The 23,062-nt window shown below is 40.3% G+C and overlaps 1 protein-coding gene across 1 annotated transcript in view; it reads right to left on the bottom strand.

Annotated features, from left to right (window-relative positions):
- Positions 1 to 5,991: 5,991 nt before the first annotated feature.
- Positions 5,992 to 23,062, bottom strand: part of EHF (ETS homologous factor) — a 34,226-nt gene continuing 17,155 nt past the window's right edge. The window contains exons 2-9 of the mRNA XM_059474289.1: positions 21,578 to 21,677; positions 18,895 to 19,140; positions 18,515 to 18,574; positions 16,078 to 16,146; positions 15,919 to 15,987; positions 12,748 to 12,807; positions 10,161 to 10,356; positions 5,992 to 9,361 (exon numbers count right to left, since the gene is read on the bottom strand). Of these exons, the coding sequence (XP_059330272.1) occupies positions 9,262 to 9,361; positions 10,161 to 10,356; positions 12,748 to 12,807; positions 15,919 to 15,987; positions 16,078 to 16,146; positions 18,515 to 18,574; positions 18,895 to 19,140; positions 21,578 to 21,674 (897 nt within the window). The 5' untranslated portion in view covers positions 21,675 to 21,677 and the 3' untranslated portion in view covers positions 5,992 to 9,261. The remainder of the gene's footprint in view (positions 9,362 to 10,160; positions 10,357 to 12,747; positions 12,808 to 15,918; positions 15,988 to 16,077; positions 16,147 to 18,514; positions 18,575 to 18,894; positions 19,141 to 21,577; positions 21,678 to 23,062) is intronic.

Genomic DNA, 23,062 nt, shown 5'->3' with positions numbered 1-23,062 from the left:
AATTGATTTTCTGCAACCAAGCCTTTGCAGGGGTGTGATGATCCCCTCCACTTGTGGTTTCTTAGGGTTTTTTTTCAACCAAGAATTTTCAGTGGGCTGAGGAAAGAAGTTGTGGGAACTGGCAGAGGAACTGAGCTGTGTGGGTTGATTACAGAGTATTTAAAAAAAAACCAACATATTTACTAGCATATCACATGAACACAAATAATGCAGTCCTGAAAGTTTGAAACTGAAAAAATATGTAACTGCTCACAGCTATCCTATCCTGCTGGTGCCAGTTTGTTATCTGCAGTTTATTTTCCATCTTGGTTTTTCATGGATAGGTGATTGCTCACTGCCTCTGAAAATCAGGCCATACTGGTGCCCAGTGACAGGGCCTCAACCACTTCTCTTAGGAGAGATGAAATAATTATTCTCAGATATTAACAGGCAAATGCAGCATCCAGAGTTCAAAAGGACTTGATGCATCACACTGCAATTTCAGTCATAGCAGTTATAATAGTTTTTAATTCTGACTGTGCACTGCAGCATAGTGATCATGGAACAGCTCTGCAGACCAAGCAGCTCCAGTTACTCAACCCGCCCTTCAGCAGGACAAGTCAAGAAGTTATTCCCAAACCTCATCTTTGCAGTTTCTCCTTCTAAAGTTATATTCCACTACTTATATCTCTTTATCTTGGTGATACAAATAAAAAACACCAACATCATCCCAAGCCCATTTATCAGTGGTTTTGATTCCTTTTCTTCCCTCACTCCTCAGGCATGGATGTCAGAGTTTCAGAGATCCTTGTGACTCATGTGACCTGCTCACCACCCTGTGAGGACACTCACTAGTAGGAGGTATCTTCCTCAAACAAATACCCTGTGTTACTGACTCCCCAGAAAACCTGGCTGTATTGCTCAGCAGAGGAAGTTTGCAATACCCCTGGATTGCCACATTTAGTGCTAAAAGAGTTTCATGCCCCAGTCTTACTGGTCCCTGGATATTTGTGCTTTGATAAGCACACAAAAACACTCTTAAGGCCAGAGAAACAGCATCATAAAAGTACAACACAAAATTATCTCATTACCATACAAAATTAAAATAAAGGTGTTGCTAATTTAGATATTTACACACTTCCTAGGTTCTCACACACATGCGCATGAAGTCTCTCCATGAAGCAGGTGATCACTTGAGGTGTCACAAGCTGGCTTACACTGAAAGAGTTGCTAAAGGGGTAGGAAGTCATCTCCCACTCCTGTTCCTCTGACTGCAGGTGTCCAATTGCTCCCTTGAGTTGGGACTAATGATCCTGTGGCCTCAGAATATGGAGATCTAACAAAAAGACTTCCCTTTTTCATTTCAGAGTGACTTCTGGATGTGGCAGCGCTGGTACAAACACTGGGCAACAAACAGGCACAGAGAAACAAGACATGAGAGCCAGAGCTGCCCTTTCAGAAGAATTTCAAATCAGCTTGAACAGGCTATGACTATTATCTGCAATCAAGCTCAAGGTGTTTCACATGGGGGATGATCTGGGACATATGTTTGTGATAAAGCTCAACTTCTAGCCTTGCCTTCCTCCAAGCTGAGGAAAGGCTTGCTGGTGTACACCCTTTGTGGAGCGGGGGATCTGCTTAAAGCCTCTGTGGCCACAGGTCCCCAGTAACTCTTAACCTTGATATTCAAACAAAATACCAGTTTTTAATAGCTCTCCCACAGTGTTTCTGGCTTTTACAGTGTGACTTCTTTTTCTGAAACATAAAGAGTCTTCAAAAATGCTGATGGTCCTTGGGCGTAGCTGCATGGAGTTATTATCTTGTGAAACCATTTATTTAAGGTGACAGCAAAGCTTATTAGCTGCCTTTGTTCTTAACTTGAGTATAAACAAATGGGTTATCCATGCATAGTGAATGAAATTCTTTCTACACACCAGAAAAAAAAAGTTTTAACACCACCACATAACTTTTCATTGTATGTGTGTTTAAAAATTGCATCAGATAAAAAGTCTGGGGAAGTAGGAGGGCAAAGTGCATGTGTGTGTCATACAGTGGCAGCAAAGTAAAAAATTGGATTAGCTTTATCATCTAATGCTAAACTTTCTTGAAAGTAAATACAACTTTTATTAACCCTTCACCTCCAAACCTACTGGAAAAAATACAAAGTGTCCATAAGACAAATGTGACTGCATGGCAGCTGCTGGGTGTGCCATGTGTCCCCAGGCAGAGTGCCCTTCTCCATGAAATGCCTCCTGGCATGCCGGTGATTTCAGTCTGAACATGCTGAAATGTTTCACTCATGAACTATAAAATACTGAAAAATATTGGTTTGGCATGAATAACTGGTGATTCATCGGCATTTGTAATTATTTGGGGGTATGGAGGTAGTCTTGGCTTATTTGTATTCTGATTTCACATGAGAACATTGATATGAAACAGCAATAATTGAATCTGATAAGCTCTGGGGAGCCTTTCCTCAGGAGAGGAGGTACGATTCAGAGAGAGATACAGGAGTACAGAGGGAATTCTAGAAGGATGCATGGAGAGTTGCAGGTTGCTCCACATCACAACTCATAGGTTTTATATACTCTTAAAATGAGTGATCATCATCTCAGGCAAAGCTAATTACCTGAGACATTATGATTCTATCTGCAGTGAGCAGGATGAAATTCAAGGGGATGTGTTCTCTTTTTTTTTTTTTTTTTAATTAATTCTATGTCTATTTAAGCTTTCTTTGAAAATACAGGGATCTTAGACAGCATAAGATTCCAGTCTATGAGTATTTGGTGGTGAATGTTGTTTCTCCTTCTGTCAGTGTTTGGGCACAGGCTTCACAGGATGACTGTGTTGAGAAGTACCACAGTCTACAGGCGGCTGGGCAACATCAGACCTGTGGTGTGAGCCTCCATCCTCTATGAAATCCAGTGACTCCCTAAGACAGCCCCTGGTTACAGATTTGGGTTGCACTTTTGAATCTCCCCACTTTGGCAAATTAACAGCCTATAAAGATGTGAACTAGAGCCAGAGGGTTTGGTCTTAGAACTCAACAACTCAAAAGACAAACACCTTATTTACTCTTCTGGGGAAAGAGCAGTTTCCATGGGTACAGCCAGTGATGTCACAGCCACAGCCCTTGGGAAAGGGATGTGAGAAAAAAATGGAGACGGAAGCTGACAAATAGAGAGGAAAGCCAGCAAGACTTGAAGAAGGGAGAGTCCCCTTCTCCCAGACCATTTCTCCAGCTGGCAGCTGTGTCTTAGCATCCTCATGCCAGCATCACCTCCAGGAACTTCAGCAGCACCAGTAACCGTCTGACCTTTCTGCAGCACTCACAAAAGCATCTGCAATGCATTCTTAAAAGTCTCCAGCCCCTCTTTGCTTTGACACATCTGAGAAATGCAGATGAAGGTGTACAGTGGCACTAGACCTCAGTAGAGGGAGAGCCCTGCAGTCTCCAGAGGCTGCAGCATGGATTCAAACACAGCATTTCTCCTCACCTCTGGCTGCTATGAGGTATGCCATCCTGTGCCGTTCCTTAGTGAGCTGTGAAGTACAATAATCCCCTTGCCACACAATGCTGAAGGCTTCATTATTGTCCAAAGCTTTCAAAACACAGGCAGGAGCTTTAGAAAACAGGTTTTAAGGTGTTGAATTCAGCCTCTCAACATACTCAGGTATAAGAAGAGGGCTTTCACAATCTTCATGCTCTGAAGTTCTCTTCACCACTCCTACAGAGGCACAGAGAGGCTCCTCTGCAAAATTCACAAGATGTGTCACTGATACTGTATTTATCCCCAACTTCACATCTTGTTCCCAGGGACAAGTATAAATGCTAAATAAGGAACCAAGAATTTAGAAAGAAGAAGCTACAGTTTGCCTATTTGCTTTGAAATACCTGCTACAATACAGATCATCCATCTCCTTCTTCATTCCCCGTGTTGAGACTGAATCCTATTGTCGAATTTCAAGCCAAGACGAAAGCAAAGAGGATATCATACCCTACTGAATACAGAGGGGAGAAATTCTTCAGCAGAAATAATGCTTCAGTCATTTTTCATAATTAAATTTTTTTAGGTACACAAGATGATGCAGCACACAAAGAAATATTGCTATAATTTCTTGTTCTTCTAAAAGCTATAATTAAACTTATAAACACTAATTTATGTTTAATTTTTGCGACCAACTTGTGATGGAAAGACTATAAATAGACTGACTTGGATGTTATTAATTTTTTTTGCACATACAGCCTTTGTATTTCCACACAGAATTTTTGGTGCATTAAGACCTGGTCATTGACCCAGTCACTTCTTCCTGCTTTATTTGTTTCTTTCCCTATTATTTTCTTTAACACCGAAGTGACTAAAGGAGCTAAATATCTGGGGAAAGGGTGGCTGTTGGAGAAAATTCTTGGCTTGCACAAAGTTTAGAACTTAAGACTGCATTGTGCAAATCTTCATCAGCAAGGGAGCAAATACTGAAAATCCAGAGAGATAACCTATCTTTCAAATTATTGTAACTCACCCATTTTTTGGAAGCTATTAGTATTGGTAACTCTTAATCACCTTTTTTTTTTGCTAGTACCAAATTTCACTTACCTGAAGCAATTCTTACTTGTCCTTGATGCAGACATACAACCAAATTTATATCATGTTAAGATGTAGGTAGATTCTGTTTACAGCACTCGTTTTATTTATTCTCAATTTACATAGGATTGGTAAACTGAATTTTGCTTTGAATTTTTATTTCACATGGCCTTAGACTGCAGCTGAAAACTGCAGTTTTCTTCAATTTAAATGACAACCAAAAGACGAGTTTTGGTTTAATTTTTTTTAATGGGGGGTGTAGGGGAGCTTATTAGGTGTGCAATTATTTGCATGCTTCCAAACAATATTCTCATCTGTGTTTGTCTCAAATATTGGCCTCAGCTTGCTAGAAATAAAAGCCCCAATCACTTACTGGAAAACCAGCTGTGCTTATTTAAATCTCAGTCTGAACTTGCCTGAAATCTAGTTCCAATTCCTTTTGAAGCCTACTTTGGGACTCCCAGGTTCTTAAACTATGACCACTCTTGGGACACTGATTTTGCATGCTAAACATGGGGCTTGTACTTGGGTTCAAAATTCAAACCCATTCTCCTATTTATGTGGATATAATTGGACCCCCTTTCAAATTCCAGGTTCAAATATATACTGAACACTTCCAGAGCCACCATCCTCCAACACCCATATGCATCATTTCAATGGCAGGGGAACCACTCGCTTAAAATTCTGCACGTTTGCAGATTAGAGCATGATGATGCGGCCTGTCCTATTGCAGTGAAGCTCCTGATTGAGATTCCAGCCCAACTCCAGATGTGCTGGCACAGCAGCAGGCTCAGCTCTGTGTGTCAGACTGGCTGCTCTGCACCACCTTGCGCTGCCAGCCCGGGACACCAGCAGGGCACCACAGGGGCTGCACCCAGCTGGCACAGCCACAGGAGTCTGCCCTGACTTGCTTTTAACTGTAGGCATTTTCACTCTTTTTACCTCAAACTGCAGAGTGAATCAGGAGAGATGTCCCCTTTTCATAGCCACCATTTAGATAGAAAATAACATGAAGGACAGGATTTCTTCGTTTCAGCTGCTTTGACTCAGTAAAGGAAATGCTCGGTTTGAGTAATGGCATCCTTAATCAGCCTAGCCCTTGCACACACTTCAAAATACCTTGAAGTTAAATCAGTGCTGAAGTCAGGCCTTTGTTAAGTTTAGCAGCCAAACAAGAAAGGCAGTCTAGGTGTGTTGACATAATCCATTATTTCGGTGAGGCCTGTGAGACAGAAAACAGGTTTGGAAACCGAGTATCTTCACAATAGATCAGGTATTCAACATATCAGTAAATTTAAGCTATTGGATTTTGTTGTTGGTACAGCACTCCTTTCATAAATATTAAAATATTATTCAGTACTGAAAGAATTCACATCAGTCACTTCCAATCACAAGAAATAAAAAAGGGAAGATAAACGTTAATCAAATATATTCTTTCATGAGTGTTTTATTTGAATTTATATCATATTCACAAAAATAGAAACAGTCTTTAGAACCATTTTGTGAATACATTGTCTCCAAGCAGAGATTTACAATGGCAATAGTGAAATATCTAACTTGGATTTGTTTCCACACGTAGACATTGAAGACGATGCTGTGAGAAGCAAGCAGGAATTATGCAATGTGCTGCAGAAAGAAACATGAAAATGTAACTAAACATTTTAATGTCTATGTAGTTCAACAGCCTACATACAGTTTCTCAGGATGTTTTTAGAGCAAGTTGCTCTAATTTTGTGCAGAAAATATTGAGAGTGCTCATGCCAACCCTTTGACGTTGTGATTTGCATCTGACTGTATAAATATAATATACTTTCCTATCTAGAGCTTTATACATACGAAAAATTATGGTACAATAAAAATCTATACACATGGTGCTACCAGTTCAGCAGCTGCTAACTTAAAGGATACATCTAAAAATATGATTGCTCAGCCTCTGAAACACAAAATAAAAGAGCAATCAGAAATGCTTTTTGTTTAAATAGCAATTTACATAAAAATTCATCTCTTCATTTTCTCCGTTTGCTTAGGTCTGGTAAAAAGACTCTCTTTGGTTGGTTGCATCTGTCCTTGGCAAGAACTGTAATTTTAAACAGTCCTTTGTGTTTGTCTTAGGCAAAGGTTTGTAAAACAGAGTAAATGTTGGCTGGCTTCTATTCCAACTTAGTGCTATTGTAATGCTGAATGACAAGTACCTACGACACTGCAAAGTTCTGCAGGGTGGAAACAGAAACTTGCATGATTTCCATGTGCTGAAAGATGTGACAGTGGAAGACCATTTATACTGCACCCCAACGTAAACACTCTCTCAATTTATACAGAATGCTTCTAAGTACAGTTTTATCTTTCAAAACCTTTTAAAAGCAGGTTTAGCTGCTGCTCAGCAACCAAGTGGTGACACGCATATATCGCAGGTTCATTTTATCTCCCAAGAAATTTTGTGAGAGATCAAGTAGAAAGCAAATTCAAGAATTATTACAATCCATTACTATAAGATAAATGTTAACCTAAGATAGAGTACAACTGCATTGCAGATTTGTGATGGTACCACTGATCTCAGATTTTCATCCAGGGTGTGGAGGTGGTGTGAAGAGCATAGAGCAAAGGGCTACAAACAACCATCAGGTAAGAGGAAGAAATGGTCTTAGGAGCAAAGTGAAAGTGCTCTTCTTATCTGGTGGCCTGATCCTTGTTATATGAACTACAAAATGATGTTAAAGGAAGTGAAATGTAGCAAATCAAGATAAAAAATGAAATTATTGAGTTTGCAAAAGCAAGCAAGGCTAGCACAGACAGTAAAAAAAAAAAAAAGAGATACAGACTGAGAGAAAAAAATGCTTTGAAGTACACGGGCTTATTATTTGATTTGTAAATAAGATGAAGCTCTCTCCACCCAGGTTATGAAAAGTAAAAATTGTCATGTATGGGTAATTGATGGTGACAGCTCTCGCATACACAGTGTAGGAGGTGGTGCTATTGTTTAACGTGCCCTACATGTGTAGATAACAAGTTAGGCTCTCATGTTTGCCTACAAATTGTTGCTAAGCACTTTTTATACCCTTCATATTGATACTTCTGTTGTCTCTTGGTTTCATCTCTATTTCCTTTTAAAACAAACAAAAATAGAATATCCTGCAACCTCCAGCTGTATCTTGCTGTATTTCAAGCTAATATGGATTCAAACCCAGGGGATGCCTCAGGAAATAGATATTGGATGGATTTAATACACTTGATTTTTTTTTTGCCTTTTCTTTTTTTAAATTTGGACTTCTCAGTCCCTGTTATTGTTTTCCAAATTCCAATCCCTGAAAAAGTAATTTGAAATTGATCTTGGTTTCACCTCTGTTAACATCACCAAGACAATCCTGTTTCTCGACTCCCACATCTCACGTACTCAGTGACCTGGTGAAGTGCTGCCTTCTCTAGATTTTATTTCCCTACATTCTGCATATGCTCAGTGCTGGCAGAAAGCATTTGTGAGTTGGAGGAAAAGCTGCTGATGAACACTCAGTGTCTGCATAGTGCTGCTAGAGGTGAACCCAAAATACTGACCCAGATCTGAATGTCCCTAAAATTTCAGTGTCTTTATGTTAATGGGGTTTTTCCTCCAAGAATCCCAAGCACAAATGACAAATATAAGTGCAGTATAGAGTTAGACTTGAGGAAAGCAGAGGGAACTAATATTTTTCACACAGTTTAGCTTTGCATTTCTCAAAGGTTTTTTGAAGGTATCTGTCCAAGTGAGACTTGACCTTCCAGGAGGATCACAGCTGGGGAGACTGCTTCCTCATGCCAAGGGATTAATAAAGGTTCTGCTTGCCCACCTCCTCACTGCTCTGTATGGCACAGATTTGAAAGCTTTAATTAGAAGTGCAAGAGGGTGAGAGGATTACTAACATTCCTACTGGGAAACCAGTGCCTTTTAATAAGTTTTCCCAGTCAGAAAACAATCTTCCTTCAACAGCTTTTGGTCCCCAAGATCAACACTCTTCCAGCAGTTCAGGAGGTTAGGGAGGACACTGAGTATTCAGGTAAGGTCTGGTCCTAAATGTCTGCCCACGAAAAAAGGTCTCAGTGGTGGAGGTAGAATGGGCTCTCCAAATAAATGCTGACAGCCAGCTTGCAGAGCCACTGTTCTTGTGGCTGGGATAAGCCAGCTGAAGAGGAACCCGCTGTCTAATTCGAGAAAAGCAGCTGAAAGCCAGCAAAGTATTAAAACACTCAGAAATCAGAGGTGGGAAGGAACAAGTGGTATTGGCCAAGGAAAGCTATAAACCATCTGACTATGGAAGAAGGCTACTTGGCTCAGAGATGCTTTACTGTTTCCTCCACTTATTGTTGCCTTCCAAAGTGGATTATCATACTCCCTAAATGCCCTAATATTTAGCTCCTTCCCTTTCTTTATATGACTCGTAAATCACATTATGCCTGTATGATTTAAAAAAAAAAAGAGGAAAACTTCACAAGAAGGGAAAAATAATCATAATTCTATAATGTTAACTTATATCACAGAAAACTGTGTACATTTTTTCCCCATACAGGACATACTTCAAATAAAATAATTTTAACACCAATAATGATAATGTTCTTTCTTCCCGACAGAAGTAGAATTGTTTTCTCACCCCAGTTTGATACATAAATATAAGAAAATAGTCTTTGAATATTTACATCCACATGTTTTAAATGTTATTTCTTGATATATTTAATTTTCATTTTCTCTCCAACCACGGGCATTCTTTCCAAATTTATATACTAATCTCCGACCATCCACACGCTCAAGGATTTCTCTTTTGTAATAGTATCTGTTAAAATAAAAACAGAAAAAGATACAAGAGTAAATTCACCTGTGGTACTAAAAGGCCACTGCCAACTAGACAATTCCTTAGACTAGCTTAAAAAGTCTTGATTTTCTATTGAGATATATATATATATAATATCTAAGATCATTATAACTGAATGACAGAGAAGGAAAAATTGATGTTTTCTTTTTCCTTTATATTAATTAGCTTCTGACTTTGAATTTCACTGTGTTTCAGGTCAAAGCATATTGCTGTATTTATCACACATTCTTATGAGATTTCACAGGGTTTTTTTCCAGATAAGCCAGGATCTGAAAATCAGACCGAAAAAGAACCTCATCACCCTTTTAAAAATATATTTTGAAGTTTCAGAGATTATGAAAAAATTCTCAAAATGTTGAATTAAAGAGGAAAGAAAATCCTAACACCAATTTTAAGACAATGGATGGTGGGTTATACCTAGTTTCTGAATGTTGCTGGAAATACCAAGTTCTCCAGCCATTACTGGGCCATTTAAACATTCTCAGGTTTCTGCAACCAGATTCCCTTCCTACATTGGTTGTCTGGATGGAGCCAAACAGAATTTACTTATCTATAAGCAATTATTTGTGTTTTATATATCATATATTTTACAGAAACAGGAGAAGAAAAGAACATCATGCTACAATCTCAAAACTGGTGTAAGAGACTGTCAAAGAAAGCAACTTTTGCTGTTGAGAAATCATTTTTAAAAGTCAGACAAATCCTCCATCCAGCTGGTCTGTGTACGTGCCACAGTCTTCCTCAGCAACATGCAGCTCACCTCATAGCCCGGCTGAGTTTCTCGTAAGTCATGCTGCTGTTGTTTTTCTTCTTTCCCCACAGCTGAGCCACAGCTTCAGATTTTAAAAATCTGAAGACACCTTCTGACCGGTCTTCCCACTTGATTAATCCTGGGTTTTTCTCAGGATTGAGAAGAATATCTCGAATAAATTCCCAAAGATGAGTTCCTCGAGGGTCTGAAAAAGGAAAGAGGGCAGGAAGGAGTGTCTCCAGAGTTCTCTGGGCTATGCTTGCAATTTTTATGTCATCTACAGAGGGTGAAAACTCAGGCCATAGTTTCTGGAGCACAGGACCCCCAACTCAGAGATATACAGGTGAAAAACACTGGCAGCCTTTCGACTGAAGCATTGGCCTCAGGCAGGCAGGCAGGAGCTCCAGCAACCAGGGGAAGCAGAGTCCAAACCTCCCACTGCTTCCTTCTGCCTTTGGCACTGTTTCTGCCCTAAAGAGAACATGTTTAAGCCTTCCCCTCATCTCATTTGCCCATTTCTCCTGATCTCTGTCTACAGCACAGCATGTAACCTGATATTATTGTGTGGCACATGAAACAGCTGAGATTACTGTGAAGAAGGCACCGAACCTCCTTGCATTTAAAAGACAGACAGAAGGCACAGGAGGTGAACTGCCATTCTGCATGAATAAGTAAGTAAGAAGGTGTAGAGTGGATAGAAAGACACTGACAGAACTGGCCAGCCAAAACTGTGTCTAAAAAGGAAACCAAAAATTTTGACCATGGTGTACAAAAGACAAAAACAGATCTCCAAGTTCAACAGGTAGTTCTCTCAGTTTAATCACAAATACGTCTTACAGTTACTATAAAGATAGCACCAGAAAGTCCAGGTAAAAAAAAAATTAAATAAATCCATCAAGTCAGATGAAGTAGTTTACAAATGAAGAATAACAAACGCAGTGACAAGGTGAGCCAGAGAGACAGCAGTCCTTTGGTCTGACTTCAAAAGCATGCAATTAGACCAAATTAAGCAGGAAACAAGCTAGTCAAAGATGTGAAGGTAACTTGAAAATGGTATGCAGTGCAGTATAAGTAGAATTAGATTTAAGTCAACTAATCCATTATTTTTCTTTATTATTATAATTGTTTCCTGGACCCATTAAAATATGGTAGACTATCTGGACATCAGTAACTTATGGTCACGATATGGAGCAGTACTGAAGGAACTGGAAATGAAGAGGATTAGCCCAGACTGCCAATGTCACCTGTTTTATATGCCCAGTCTGTTACTGATGAGATGTTAGAATCACAGAATATCTCAAGTTGAAAAGGACCTATAAAAATTACCAAGTCTTACTCCCTGCTCCTTGAATGACATCCCAGAACTAAGCGATATGACTAAGAGCATTGTTGAGACACTCCTTGAACTCTGTCAGTCTTGGTGCTGTGATTGCTTTCCTGGGGAGCCTGTTCCAGTGCTTGACCACCTTCTGGGTGAAGAACCTTCTCTGTCGTGCAGTCTAAACTTTCCCTGGCACACCTTCACTCCATTTCCTCATGTCCTATTACTGGTCACTAGACAGAGGAGATCAGCACCTCCACCTCCACTGCCCTTCCTGAGGAAGCTGGAGACTGGGATGTGTCAACCTTCAGCCTTCTCTTCTCCAAGCTGAACAGGCTGACAGACCTCAGTTCTTCTCAGGACTTTCTTCAGACCAGTCCTGTCTAATCCTTTCATGAACAACCTTATTATAAACACAGACACACAAAAAAATCCCGACGACCCAGATATCTGTGTACAGATATAAAGTTCAGGAGTTCTGCTGGGGCAAAGCGACAGACCAAGAGTAAGAAGAGTCAGGAAGAGGCATAATCTGGAGGTCATCTTGAAAAAGGATGAACACAAATACCACAAAATGCAGTGAAAGACCAATACTAAGATTTCCTATTATAATCAGGGAAATAAATAGGATGGAAAAGACACACATAGGATATTTTCAGCATCAAAACATCCTGGTAAAGTACGTAAATGGAACTATGTACAGAAATCACAATTATGGTATCTTGTCTTCAGAGTCAGGTTGAATAAAAACTTGCAGAAAATGTAGGTGAGGGGAGCAGAGAGACTGTCATATCAGGGGATAAGAAGGTGGCAAGACTGAGGTACAGGTGCCTGCTTGTGATGTCGTGCGTGAGAAGTTCTGCAAGGAGATGCTGAGCAGGGTCTGTGGTGTGTGCTGCACCTGGCAGGCACAGGCACCAGCATGACTGTGCCCACGCACAGGCCCTTCTGATTAAATCCTGGGTCTTCCTCATCATTCCTTTACTCCACTCCACCAGCCCAGCTCAATACAGGGCAGAGGAAGCTGGTTTCTGGTTGCTTCCCCATAGGCCCTCACTGATAAAACAATTTGAAAAGTTTAACAATATGGAGTCCAAAAATGAGGTAAACAAGCAGTACTAGATAGTCAGATCCTTTCAGAATTCATTCACAATAATGATTTAACAAGTTTTGCATTCAAAATGCTTCCTCTTCCCTCCCAAATAGGATCTGATTTTCATTTGTTTCTTTTTCCTTCAATCAACTAACCAACCCTTATAAGCATGGATGACTTACTGTGCTTCTTGGTGTGGGACTTTGGGGTATGATCTTGCGATTTTTTTGCATCTGAAGAGTCTGCAGAGAAGGAAAATGAAGCCTATTTGTAAATTTGATTAAAGGCTTTCCATTGACTAGCAGGTTGAAAGAAATAAAACCACAAAAAAGAACAAATATCTCCTCTAAAGATAATCACTTTTCGGAAGGTAATCTAAGTGAGGAGGGAGAGTTTTGTTTTCTGTACTATATGTTAATCAGCACACTTCTCAAAGAGACCACTGATGAATAAAGAATGAATGCGGAGGTAAACATTTGGCTTTTGAAAGCTAAATTTGATTAACAAATACCTCACCTCATATTGTGTGTGAGAGAGAGAAAAATAGGATGATCACATCTGTAAAAGGAATCCTGAATTGTCCCATTATCTCAGTCTTTGCTGAAGCACGTATCTTTGGGGGCTTATTTGTTTCTGAAGAGATGATCTAATGGGAAATGTATGTGCTGGTACCAATGCACAGAACACCCACCTGACTAAAACATAATGAACTGGCAAAGCGCTGTTGTTTAGGGGGGCAGGGTGGGGGAAAGGGGCTGCGCTGGTAGGAGTTTTTGGCAGCAGGACAAGCATATATTTCTCTGTGGCTCAGAGCCATAGGAACAAGCCATTTCTCATCAATGGTACTTTATCACCTGCAGCCAGCCAGAGGAGAAATAGGATTTCTGGCACAAGCATTTCTTCAGAAATGAAAAAAAAATAAGTTCCGCCTGTTCACGACTGTAACCTACCTTGCAGTCTGCACGTTCAACCCTCCCGCCCCCAAACCACCGCAGCCTGGCTCTGCTCTTGTACTTAATGAATAACTTTCATCTGATTGCTCTAAGTCTCACAAAATCTGTGGGATAGACCTGAGAGGGAGCCCCTTCTGTGTTTGCTTTTCAGCATACCTTGTCCCTGAATCCCATAAAGCAAAGCTTAAGGTCCCACGCATGTTTTCCCAGCTTCTATGAATGCACAATTATCATACTTTTCATGGAAACCAGGCATTTGCATGGGAAAATGACTCACAGGAAATATTTATTTGCATAGAAACTTGTCGGATTTGCAAAAGCTACTGCAGTAACTGCATGTGAAAAGGTAGATGCAAAGTTATTCACACACTTGCTTTATTCATACATAACTGGAAACATAAGCTGAACAAGACCGTGGGGATAGGTCTAACCTCTGCTATTCTAAGTCTGATAAATTACTGTCCTTGACCCCCAAGCAGCAAACGTGCTCTGAGTAATTTTGCCTTCCCACTCTCAAAGAGCAGGAACTAGCCTGAACCTCACTCAGTTTGGAGGGGGGTGTGGTATGGGGCAAGTAAGATGAGGCTTATTTCACTGCCTTTCCTCAGATTATTATTGCCCATATGTTATTAAAAGCCTGTGGGAACTCCAGGTAACGACTGCAGGACCCAGTTCTTTATTTGCCCTCATATAAATCCTTCTCATTTTAAAATCCCACAATTCGCTTGCAAATGTTTGTCATGCTCCACTTAGCTGGAAATTTATTCTTGGAAGTTCAGCTGCCTTCTGCCTAGCCAGTGATTTATTCTGGATTTCAGCTGTGTAAATAGCCTCCTGCTCTGCCACAGCTCCTACGTGGAGACTGGTTTCAAACATGCCATGTTAGGAGGCTGGGGCCTGACAGATGAAAAGAGTTATGATGCAGTTTCAACAAAGCCGTCTTGCAAAACTTTTGACAAAAGGTTACACATTATTTGCATATGATTCAGGAATGAGGCATTTTTTTACGGGATATACAAATTTAGTTTTTACAGGAGGCTGTGCCCTTGGCGTGCCACCCTAGCTCTAGGCTTAAGCAGTCAGCAGATAAACACACCGTGCCGGGATCTGGACAGGTCCCCAGCCCTGTCAGAGAGTCCTGAAATCCTGGTAGCCATCTTGTGAGAGTGGGTGGAGGTGGTGGAGAAAGATAGGCTGTTTGGTTGGGGATTTTTAAGGTTTGGTGGTTTTCTTATTCTGGTCAAGTTTTGTCCCTCTGACCGTTTTTTGGGTTTTTTTTTTTTGGGGGGGGGGGGAGGCATTGGTTTTTTTGTTTGTTTGTTTGTTTGTTTTTGTTTTTTTTTTTTTGGTGGTTTTTGTTGTTTTGTGTTTTTATTGTCGGTAATTCTGTTAATTTGTTACATTTTTTTGTTAATTTAATTTATGCAGCTGAGTGCATTTGTTTAAACTGTATGTCACTTGACCAGTCCAGCTCAGGAGGCTGGAAGAGCAGGGGACGGCAGGTACAGGGACTGGGGCCATGGCACATGCAGAAGCACAGGGCTGTCCCCAGAGCAAGGCTGGACTACAGCAACACACTCTCCTTTCTCCTCCCAGGACCTCCAGCGCCTTCTCCCTCAGATCTCTGCTTAACAGCCTCCTAAGAAGAACCTGCCTTCCCTCCCCGCTTTCTCGCTCCCCTGCCACCTCTGCTTTATTCTTTCCCCACTGCCTCGCTCTCCCGCCTCCATGCTGGTGCCAGGACAGGGCCCACAGGGCCTTCACCACGTGTGATCAGACTGCACTTTGGCCAGGCACAGCTTTGCTGTGTCTCCTGCCCTTCAGCAGGCAGATTTGAGCTCTCCCTCACGGAAGGCAGGGGGTTCAGCGAGCAGCCCGTGTCAGCCCAGAGAGGCTGCAGCACAAGCCTTGCGCCGGCTCGTTCGGGCACAGGGCTCGGTGCCTGCCCTGCAGCTGCCCCAGGCCGAGCCCGGCCCGGCCCCAAAGCCAGCAGCCTGCTCAGCATGAATCACGGGCTCACCGGGAGCACGGCCGCTTTGGGGAGGAATGGGGCACTTGTTTGCCCCGTGTGCTGCACCTCAGAAAAGCGTGGTGTAGCTGGAATGTCTTGTATCTCTGACACTAATGTTTACCTCTTTGACTCAGTCACTTTAAAAGATATGTGGAGATTACAGATTATTTGATCATCTTCCTCTTGACAGAGAGAAGACAGAAGCATTTCTTTAAAGAAAGCTATTGTAATAATGACAGCTAATAAATCTGTCAGAATCATCATTGCTTGGTTTAAAATTACTAGAGGCTCAGATGCAATCCTACAACAGAAGACCACAGAGACTATTACATGTCGGTAGCTCTGGGACAAGTGACAAACAATTAAAAATATAATTACAAGTTTCTTACCAGAAGATTGGTGACTAGGTGTCATCATGGAAATCTGAGCACGACAGAATGTTTTACTGTCCAATAACTCTGGGAATTAAAAAGAAGACGTTTAAACTAATAGCCTCAGACAACAATAAAGCCATCTCAGAATACATCAAGTATTGTGATGTTAGTTACCTACTGTGCTACCATAGCCACTGTCATAAAGATAATTCTCTTCTTTCCAGGATACCATTAATGACGGATCTGAAGGTAAAGGACCAAAAAGAAAATGAGATCACCAAAAGAACATTTTTCAGCACAGGGGTAAATATTGAGCACTGAAAGAATTTAAAATGTGAGAAAAAGAAGGAAAAAAAAAGCCGTCAAGAGAACCAAGAAGTGAAGGGGCTATGTACAAAATTATTTCCTTTCATTCAAATTATGCATGGAGTTTTGCATATTCAGACAAATGCATTTACACAAAGCACTGACTTTTAGAAATAAGTCAGTGCTTTGTGTCAGCTCTTCCTTTTCCTGACTAGTATGTCATTTATGTCTGGCCTTGGAGGAGGTTTCCTATGCCAGATCAACTTTAATTCTACCCAATCCAGTCCTGAATTCTCAGCCCCTGATGATTATGACAGTGTGTTGGAGCCACAGAGATGAAAGTGTTTTCAAATATCTAGTAAAAAAGAAGGATGCTTATGATGAGTATTTATTTCTACAATGGTAGAACTCGAAAGTCCTCTCTGAAACACAGTTTATTGTTTAAGCACATAGTGAGAAACATCAAAGCCTAATCCCAGATGAAGGGCCATTTTATTCCAGGCACACTATGTCCCCATCCTTAACCTAAAAACCACCTTCATGATTAAAGAGGAATAATTTTTAGTGACCTTCTGGTCACATGGATCAATATAAGCAGAACGGAAGTATTGTCTTTATGACCTGTACGCTGGTCTGGAAATTACTTCCTTCACAGTGCATGTTTAAGGTCAGAAGCCTTAAAAATCTCTTTTTCTTTTGAAACTAGGTCAGAAGGGATGAGATAGAAGGTTCAAATCTAGGTTAAACCTAATTTTTTTCATGTTCACATAAATGAAATCAAAAACCCCAAAATGAATTACAGCTAAATAATCATGTTTGGCCAAGTTACCACTTATGACATAGGAATTTAGCAGGCATGCTAACTAATAGCTGCATGTTTGGGCACCCAGAGCTTGCGTTCCTACAATAGCACACACCCTTTGCTTGCTTGGACACCTGATCTGCCTAATGTTGTCTCTGAAAACAGGCCTTACACAGCCAGAACATGGGGAAAGTGTTCACCTTTGTTCATTTTTCCCTTTTTCAGTACCCATGTCTTTGCAGCTGTGATGATTTACTGGAGTGAGCCGGGCTTCCCCTCAAAACCACCAGCCCTGTCCCTGCTGCCTCACAAGACGTAACTTTCCCAGCAGCTCTAATCCACAATTCCTGCTCTCTAACATGCAGAAACTTAACCCACTCCAACTGGCCATGGTTGGCACCACCAGAGGCCCACCAGGCAATTCCTGATTCAGCACATCCAGGAGAACCACCCATCAGTTAGTCCTTTCCAAGATGGGCAGCTGAGGTGCTTTGCCTCATCTCTGGTAGGAGGAGGAAATAATATCATACCAGGATCTCATAAATCAGGACTTAAAGGATTACTGGAGTTACTTCTATGGAAAGCAGCAAGGCTGCCTCATGCACATCTCCCACAGCAGGAGTGGACTGCAGATTGCAAGCCTTGCCTGCTGCAAGGAGAACGTGGAGAGGCTGGGCTCCAACAGGTTAAGTGGATAAACAGGCTGACAGTATTTGTTGGAGACACCACATGCAACAGATCAGTATTTTTTCTGCCAGCAGATATCAAAACGTGGCTCATGGGCACACCATACAAAGAGGCTGGGACTAGTGGGATAGAGAGTGTGGATATGGACAGGCATGATCTGGCAAAGGAACAAGGCAAATAATTGTGCCTGAAGAGGACGGTTGAATCAAGCTCAAGTTCTTTTCTCAGTTGAACAAAGCCCTGGAAGGAAAGGGATCTAGCTATAAACACAATCAGAAAGAACTGCAATAGCAAAACTCATATTTGATCAAACCGAACTACTGCCTGAATTTCAGTTTCATTGAAACCTGTGAAGAAAATGTAACATTTAAAATGTAACATTTTGTTTTCTCTCCAAGCTGGTTTTTGGAAATCTCCTTGTGTTTTAAACATTACAGCACTTCACAACAAAATATTTGTTCTTCCTTTCTTTCTTCCTTTTTTTTTTTTTTAATGGAGCAGATTGTTAAAATAGTTGTTTTGAAATCTTTTGAATGAAGTATAGAATGAAGTTCTCCACAAAGCTGCTTCCATGGAGCACCTCAAATTATTCCAACTTTGAACATCAGTGTAGAACTGCTGATACTGCAGAGGTCTCCCAGGAAAAGTGGCCACATGCATGTGGTATTACCTGCAATTTCAGAAGTAGGCACAGACTGACATCTTCTTAAATTCTGCATGATACACTTTCCGTTTTATTTAATGCCACTTTGATTTGTCTCCCTTGGAAGAGGGATCTCCTCTTTTCAAAGGACAATTTACCCAACTGCTACTCACCTGTTTGCTCTGTCTTCACAATGACATTATGAGATTGGTACATGTCACTTCCACACTGACCTGCAAGAAAGCAAATTGGCAGATGGGAAGTATGAGAAGGAGCACAGAGGAATCAAATGTATTAGCTCCAAGCAGCAACTTCTACACTTGAGCCAGAGGGCTGATTTTGGAGTAGAAAACATTCCCTCTCTTCTTCATCCTTCAGATTTCATCCTTAAGTCATATCCAAGAAATTTAGCAATACCATAAATGTGCTATAAGCAGAATAACAAACATAGCAAGTATAATCTGCCAGGCAGGCTTCTGGGGAACATAAATGACTTCTGAAGATCTCAGAATTCAGACTAATGTACACATGTCTCTCTCTAGTATTTATTTACCATTCCATTTTAGGTGCTGGAGGTTGCTGTAAAGCAGTTGTCCTGCTGTCCCAGCTGCCTGAGTGAATTCCTGCAGGCTCATACTACACAGATGTTCCCCATTGATATCAAACTCCTGGAAAGGTATGCAGTTGGCATCCAGTTGGTTGGTATCAAGGAGGTGCTGCAGCCACTCCCAGACTTGAAACTTAGTCCAGTACTGTGGGTGTATTTCGTGCCACTGGGTTCCATAGAAGCTACTGGATACTGGAAAAGAAAAAAAATATTTACTGCCTCTGATAGCATAATGGTCATCAACAATAAGATCTACAGCCAAATTGCATAAGGTCTTGGAAGTCTGCAGATCTAGATGCTTTTCTCAGGCCTTAAGATTGTCTCAGTAGCTATTGCTGGAGAAGATATTGTGGGGGTTTTGGCGTCAGTTTTCCAACTAAAAATTGGGAATTATTTCATTACACACTTCTTGGCTCATTGATTTGCAGGAATTAACTTATTAATGTTGGCTAAATACACCAAAGTTCTCTGAGGGAAGATACTTTACAGAAATACTGTTGAAAAGGGATGTGTGGGAAAATTACTTTATTGCATCAGAAAATTATGGAAAAGCCTTGCAAAACTCTCATAAGGAGACGTGGAAACTTTCTTTGAGTAAGAACTTAGTAGGGGCTAAATATTAATTACGGGGTTAGGAAAAAAAGTTAAAAGCACTCTCATACTGTTCCACAGTAAAAGCCTATCAGTGTGGGCCATGGTTCCACAACAGAGTTGGCAATCTGATGGTGCAGATTATTGTTGTAGTCATGTAAGGTGGTTTCTGAATGTAGTTATAAAACTAATTTTTAGCTATGGAAGCTGCCTAATTTTCTTGTTAGAATGTCTGAGTCTTTTCTTGGCAATCTCCTTAACTGCTCTCAGTTGTATGTCATTGCACGACAGTAATTTGCATGTGCAAATGGAAGAAATTCTACATGGGACAGGATCATTATGTAAGATAAGAGCAAAGGCAGGATTGCTTTGGTCTGTCCTTACAGAGTTCAGTGCAATTTATTCCCTGGGAAAGGAGGAAAATGGACTATGCCAGACTGAGGCGACAGTGAGATAAAATGTTCACAAGTGCAAGAAGGGTTTAAGGCTGAGGGAATGAGAGATTACAGAGGGAGGAGAGACTGCCATGGCCTAGCTCTGCAAGGACCTCGCTCCAGGATATGGCACCAGTCTGTTCCCAGTCTCCTCTAGAATAAAAATAACCGCACAGTGAGAAACACTGACAGCAGTGGATATTGCCAGAGGACCACAAGCACCAGAATTGGCACATTTTAGGAAATCACCTTAACTCAGGTGCACTAGACCTCAGGCTTCTTCAGCTGAGGTACAGGACACAGTTTCCAGGTAACACAGAAACAATACCCACAGTTATTTAGCTTTCTTTTCAATATTAGCCAACAAGGCATGTGTAAGTAACTTAGGGAGTTTGCAGGACTGTTCCTCATCCTACTATTGAAGGATGTGGGGAATGAGTGTGGAAATTATTTAAAATGTGGTATGTCAGAGAAAAAAGGTATGCTGGAGCTGTCATATATCCCCTGAAAAGGAGATTGATTTGTATTCTTATCACTTCAGAAGAGTAAAGTGATTCCAAAGGCCATGAGAATCCTAATGTTAGCAAAGATACTTTTGTGAGAGAAGAAAGCAGCTTAGGTAAAAGTTTAGCGGTGAGTTACTGGGCAGGCTGGTCTGAGCTTTGAGATTCCTGTCCCTCTAAAACATAAGTGAATCCTGAGGAGTTTCACCCTGCAACTTGGATATAGACCCCCACCATTTGCCTCCACAAAATCCTATGGAAGAGTGAAACTCAGATGTTACTTTTTTTGTGTATGACACTGTTATAGAAAAACAAGCACATTTATTAAGCACATGTTGATGTATTCCTGTGTATTTAGAAATTACACAGCAAAAAGAATAAACATTTCATTAAATGGGAACTGTATTTGTAAGGTTTGTTGTAGTATTATTTTGATCAGAAGAACAAGAGTATCATATGATTGTCCACTTAGATTTTAAGTTTACCTGTCCATTGAACAATGAAAAGAATTCTAAAATTATGTCAAGCACCTATAGAGATACAGGTTTATATATTTTTTATACTGAGAGGATATATATGAATACATTTTTATATACCCAGATATATAATCAGAAAACAGTAAGGAGAAATAAAGAGAAAAAATCACAAGCCACAAGCTACCTAGTGCTCTAATGCCAGTCTAATTAAAAAGCTATCTAGAAATTTGAATCGAAAAAGCAAATACAGAAAAGGAGTAAAAATATTATTCCCCTGGAAAGCCAGAGGGGTGATTAGCATTAAACAGTAATGTTGGCTCAGAGGAAGCACGAGGGGTAAAGGTACGAGAGAAAGAATTCTGGACTGAGAGAGAACTGGCATTTTCAACACCATTAAATTTTAAGAAAGAGAGCCAGTAAGGAAATGAACAATAAACTGGTCCCTATTGTAAGTTCAGCTTTTTACAAATATAGTAACAAATGAAATTTTTTCTTACCAGAAGTGTAACTCTGGTAAATTAGTACTACTGAAAAATAATACTTGTACATGCTTAAAGGTGTAGCAGCCCCTTTCCCCTGGCTTTATTCCCAAAAATACTGCTCAGAGCAGTTCAATTCCTCCTACCATTGCATGTGGAATATCCGTCTGTCCAGGAAGGCTGCTGGTGGAGTAGATTGCTGCTGGAATTGATACTCATCCTGCCAGCTCCTTCCAAAATCATGATCTGTAAGTGAATCAAACAGCTTGCTTAGTGAGCGGTGTCTAGTCCAAGAGGTAAATGGCAAAAAAAAAAAAAAAAAAATCCACTGAAGGTGAAGCAAGGAGGCCAATTCCATTTGTAGAAGAAGATACAACTGAAATCAAGAACATGTTGACACAACCCCTTTTCCACTGCCACAAAATCTCCTTATGATAAACATTACCATGATTAATTTGCATACGCAAGAAGCAAGTTTCTACAGCTGCCCATCCATAAATGAATAATCTGTAATCAGAAAAGAAGCCGAATGAAAAGACAAGGCTTCTGACAGAGCAATACACGAAAACTGCCAAGCTTTGAGAAATTAAATACTAAATAGTTTTACTTTTTTTTTCTGCTTTAAAGAGAAATGTGATTTAAACAAGTTCTTCTCTTTTTTTTTTTCTTTTTTTTTTTGTTTTTTCTTTTAGGAGAGAGAAAGAACTTTCCAATAATTGCAAATGAAACTATACAGTAGACTACAAGCCATGCTCAGAAAATCCTTCACACAGAAGGATACCAAAGTGTTACAGGGAGGTAGACTTACAGGGAATATCTTGTCAGCTGACCCAGTTTCTTATCTGATCTGTGTCAGCAGTGTCTATAACACTTCTTGGTAACAAATATCAGAGATCATACATTTCAACTCACCAAAAAAATCAGATGGTCAAAGATCTTGTAAATGAGACAGCCATTCTTGTGGCTGTCTGTACAGAATCAATACAGTGGAGTGACAGCACCCCCAAGACCGCATTTTCTCTTTTAAGCAAACTTTCCTTTCCATGTATTTTAGCATTACCACCATGAGTAAAATGTCCTGTACTTTTTTATACTTTAAAAACAAAAAACCTACTTGTATGACATTCTAGAAAAATGTTACATTTATCCCGTGTTTAACCATTCCAATGAAAGTATACAAAATTCCCCAGTGAGGGGTACTCTTGAAGTTTTATATTATCTTTCAGTGGTGTGAAGTTGTAAAGCTTAAAAATATATATAATAACTAAAGATATTTGTGAGGACATTGGGAAAGTAGTTTGTTAAACATTACAAAGGCTTTGGGTTGTAATTCTTATATACACAGGGGAAAAAAAAAGAAAACCAAACCCCTGTTCAAAAATATTGAAAGCCGCAAAGTCTGTAAAAACAAAACATTAGACATCAGGATGGCATGTGCATGCAACTAGACTTCACCCTAGAATTAAAAAGGTTATGAAATACAAAATAGACTTGTGAAGGGTAAGGTCACTGGTCTTGGCTGTTTATGCACTGAGGCCAGTGAAAAACATCCACTGAGAGCACATCTGTACCCCCTACAAGCTGATGCCCAGCAATCTTTTTGATAAAAGACAAGGAGTCAACAGAAAGAC

This window comes from Ammospiza nelsoni, chromosome 6 (genome assembly GCF_027579445.1).
Source record: "Ammospiza nelsoni isolate bAmmNel1 chromosome 6, bAmmNel1.pri, whole genome shotgun sequence".
Taxonomy (NCBI): domain Eukaryota; kingdom Metazoa; phylum Chordata; class Aves; order Passeriformes; family Passerellidae; genus Ammospiza; species Ammospiza nelsoni.
This window is presented reverse-complemented; position numbering and strand designations above follow the sequence as displayed.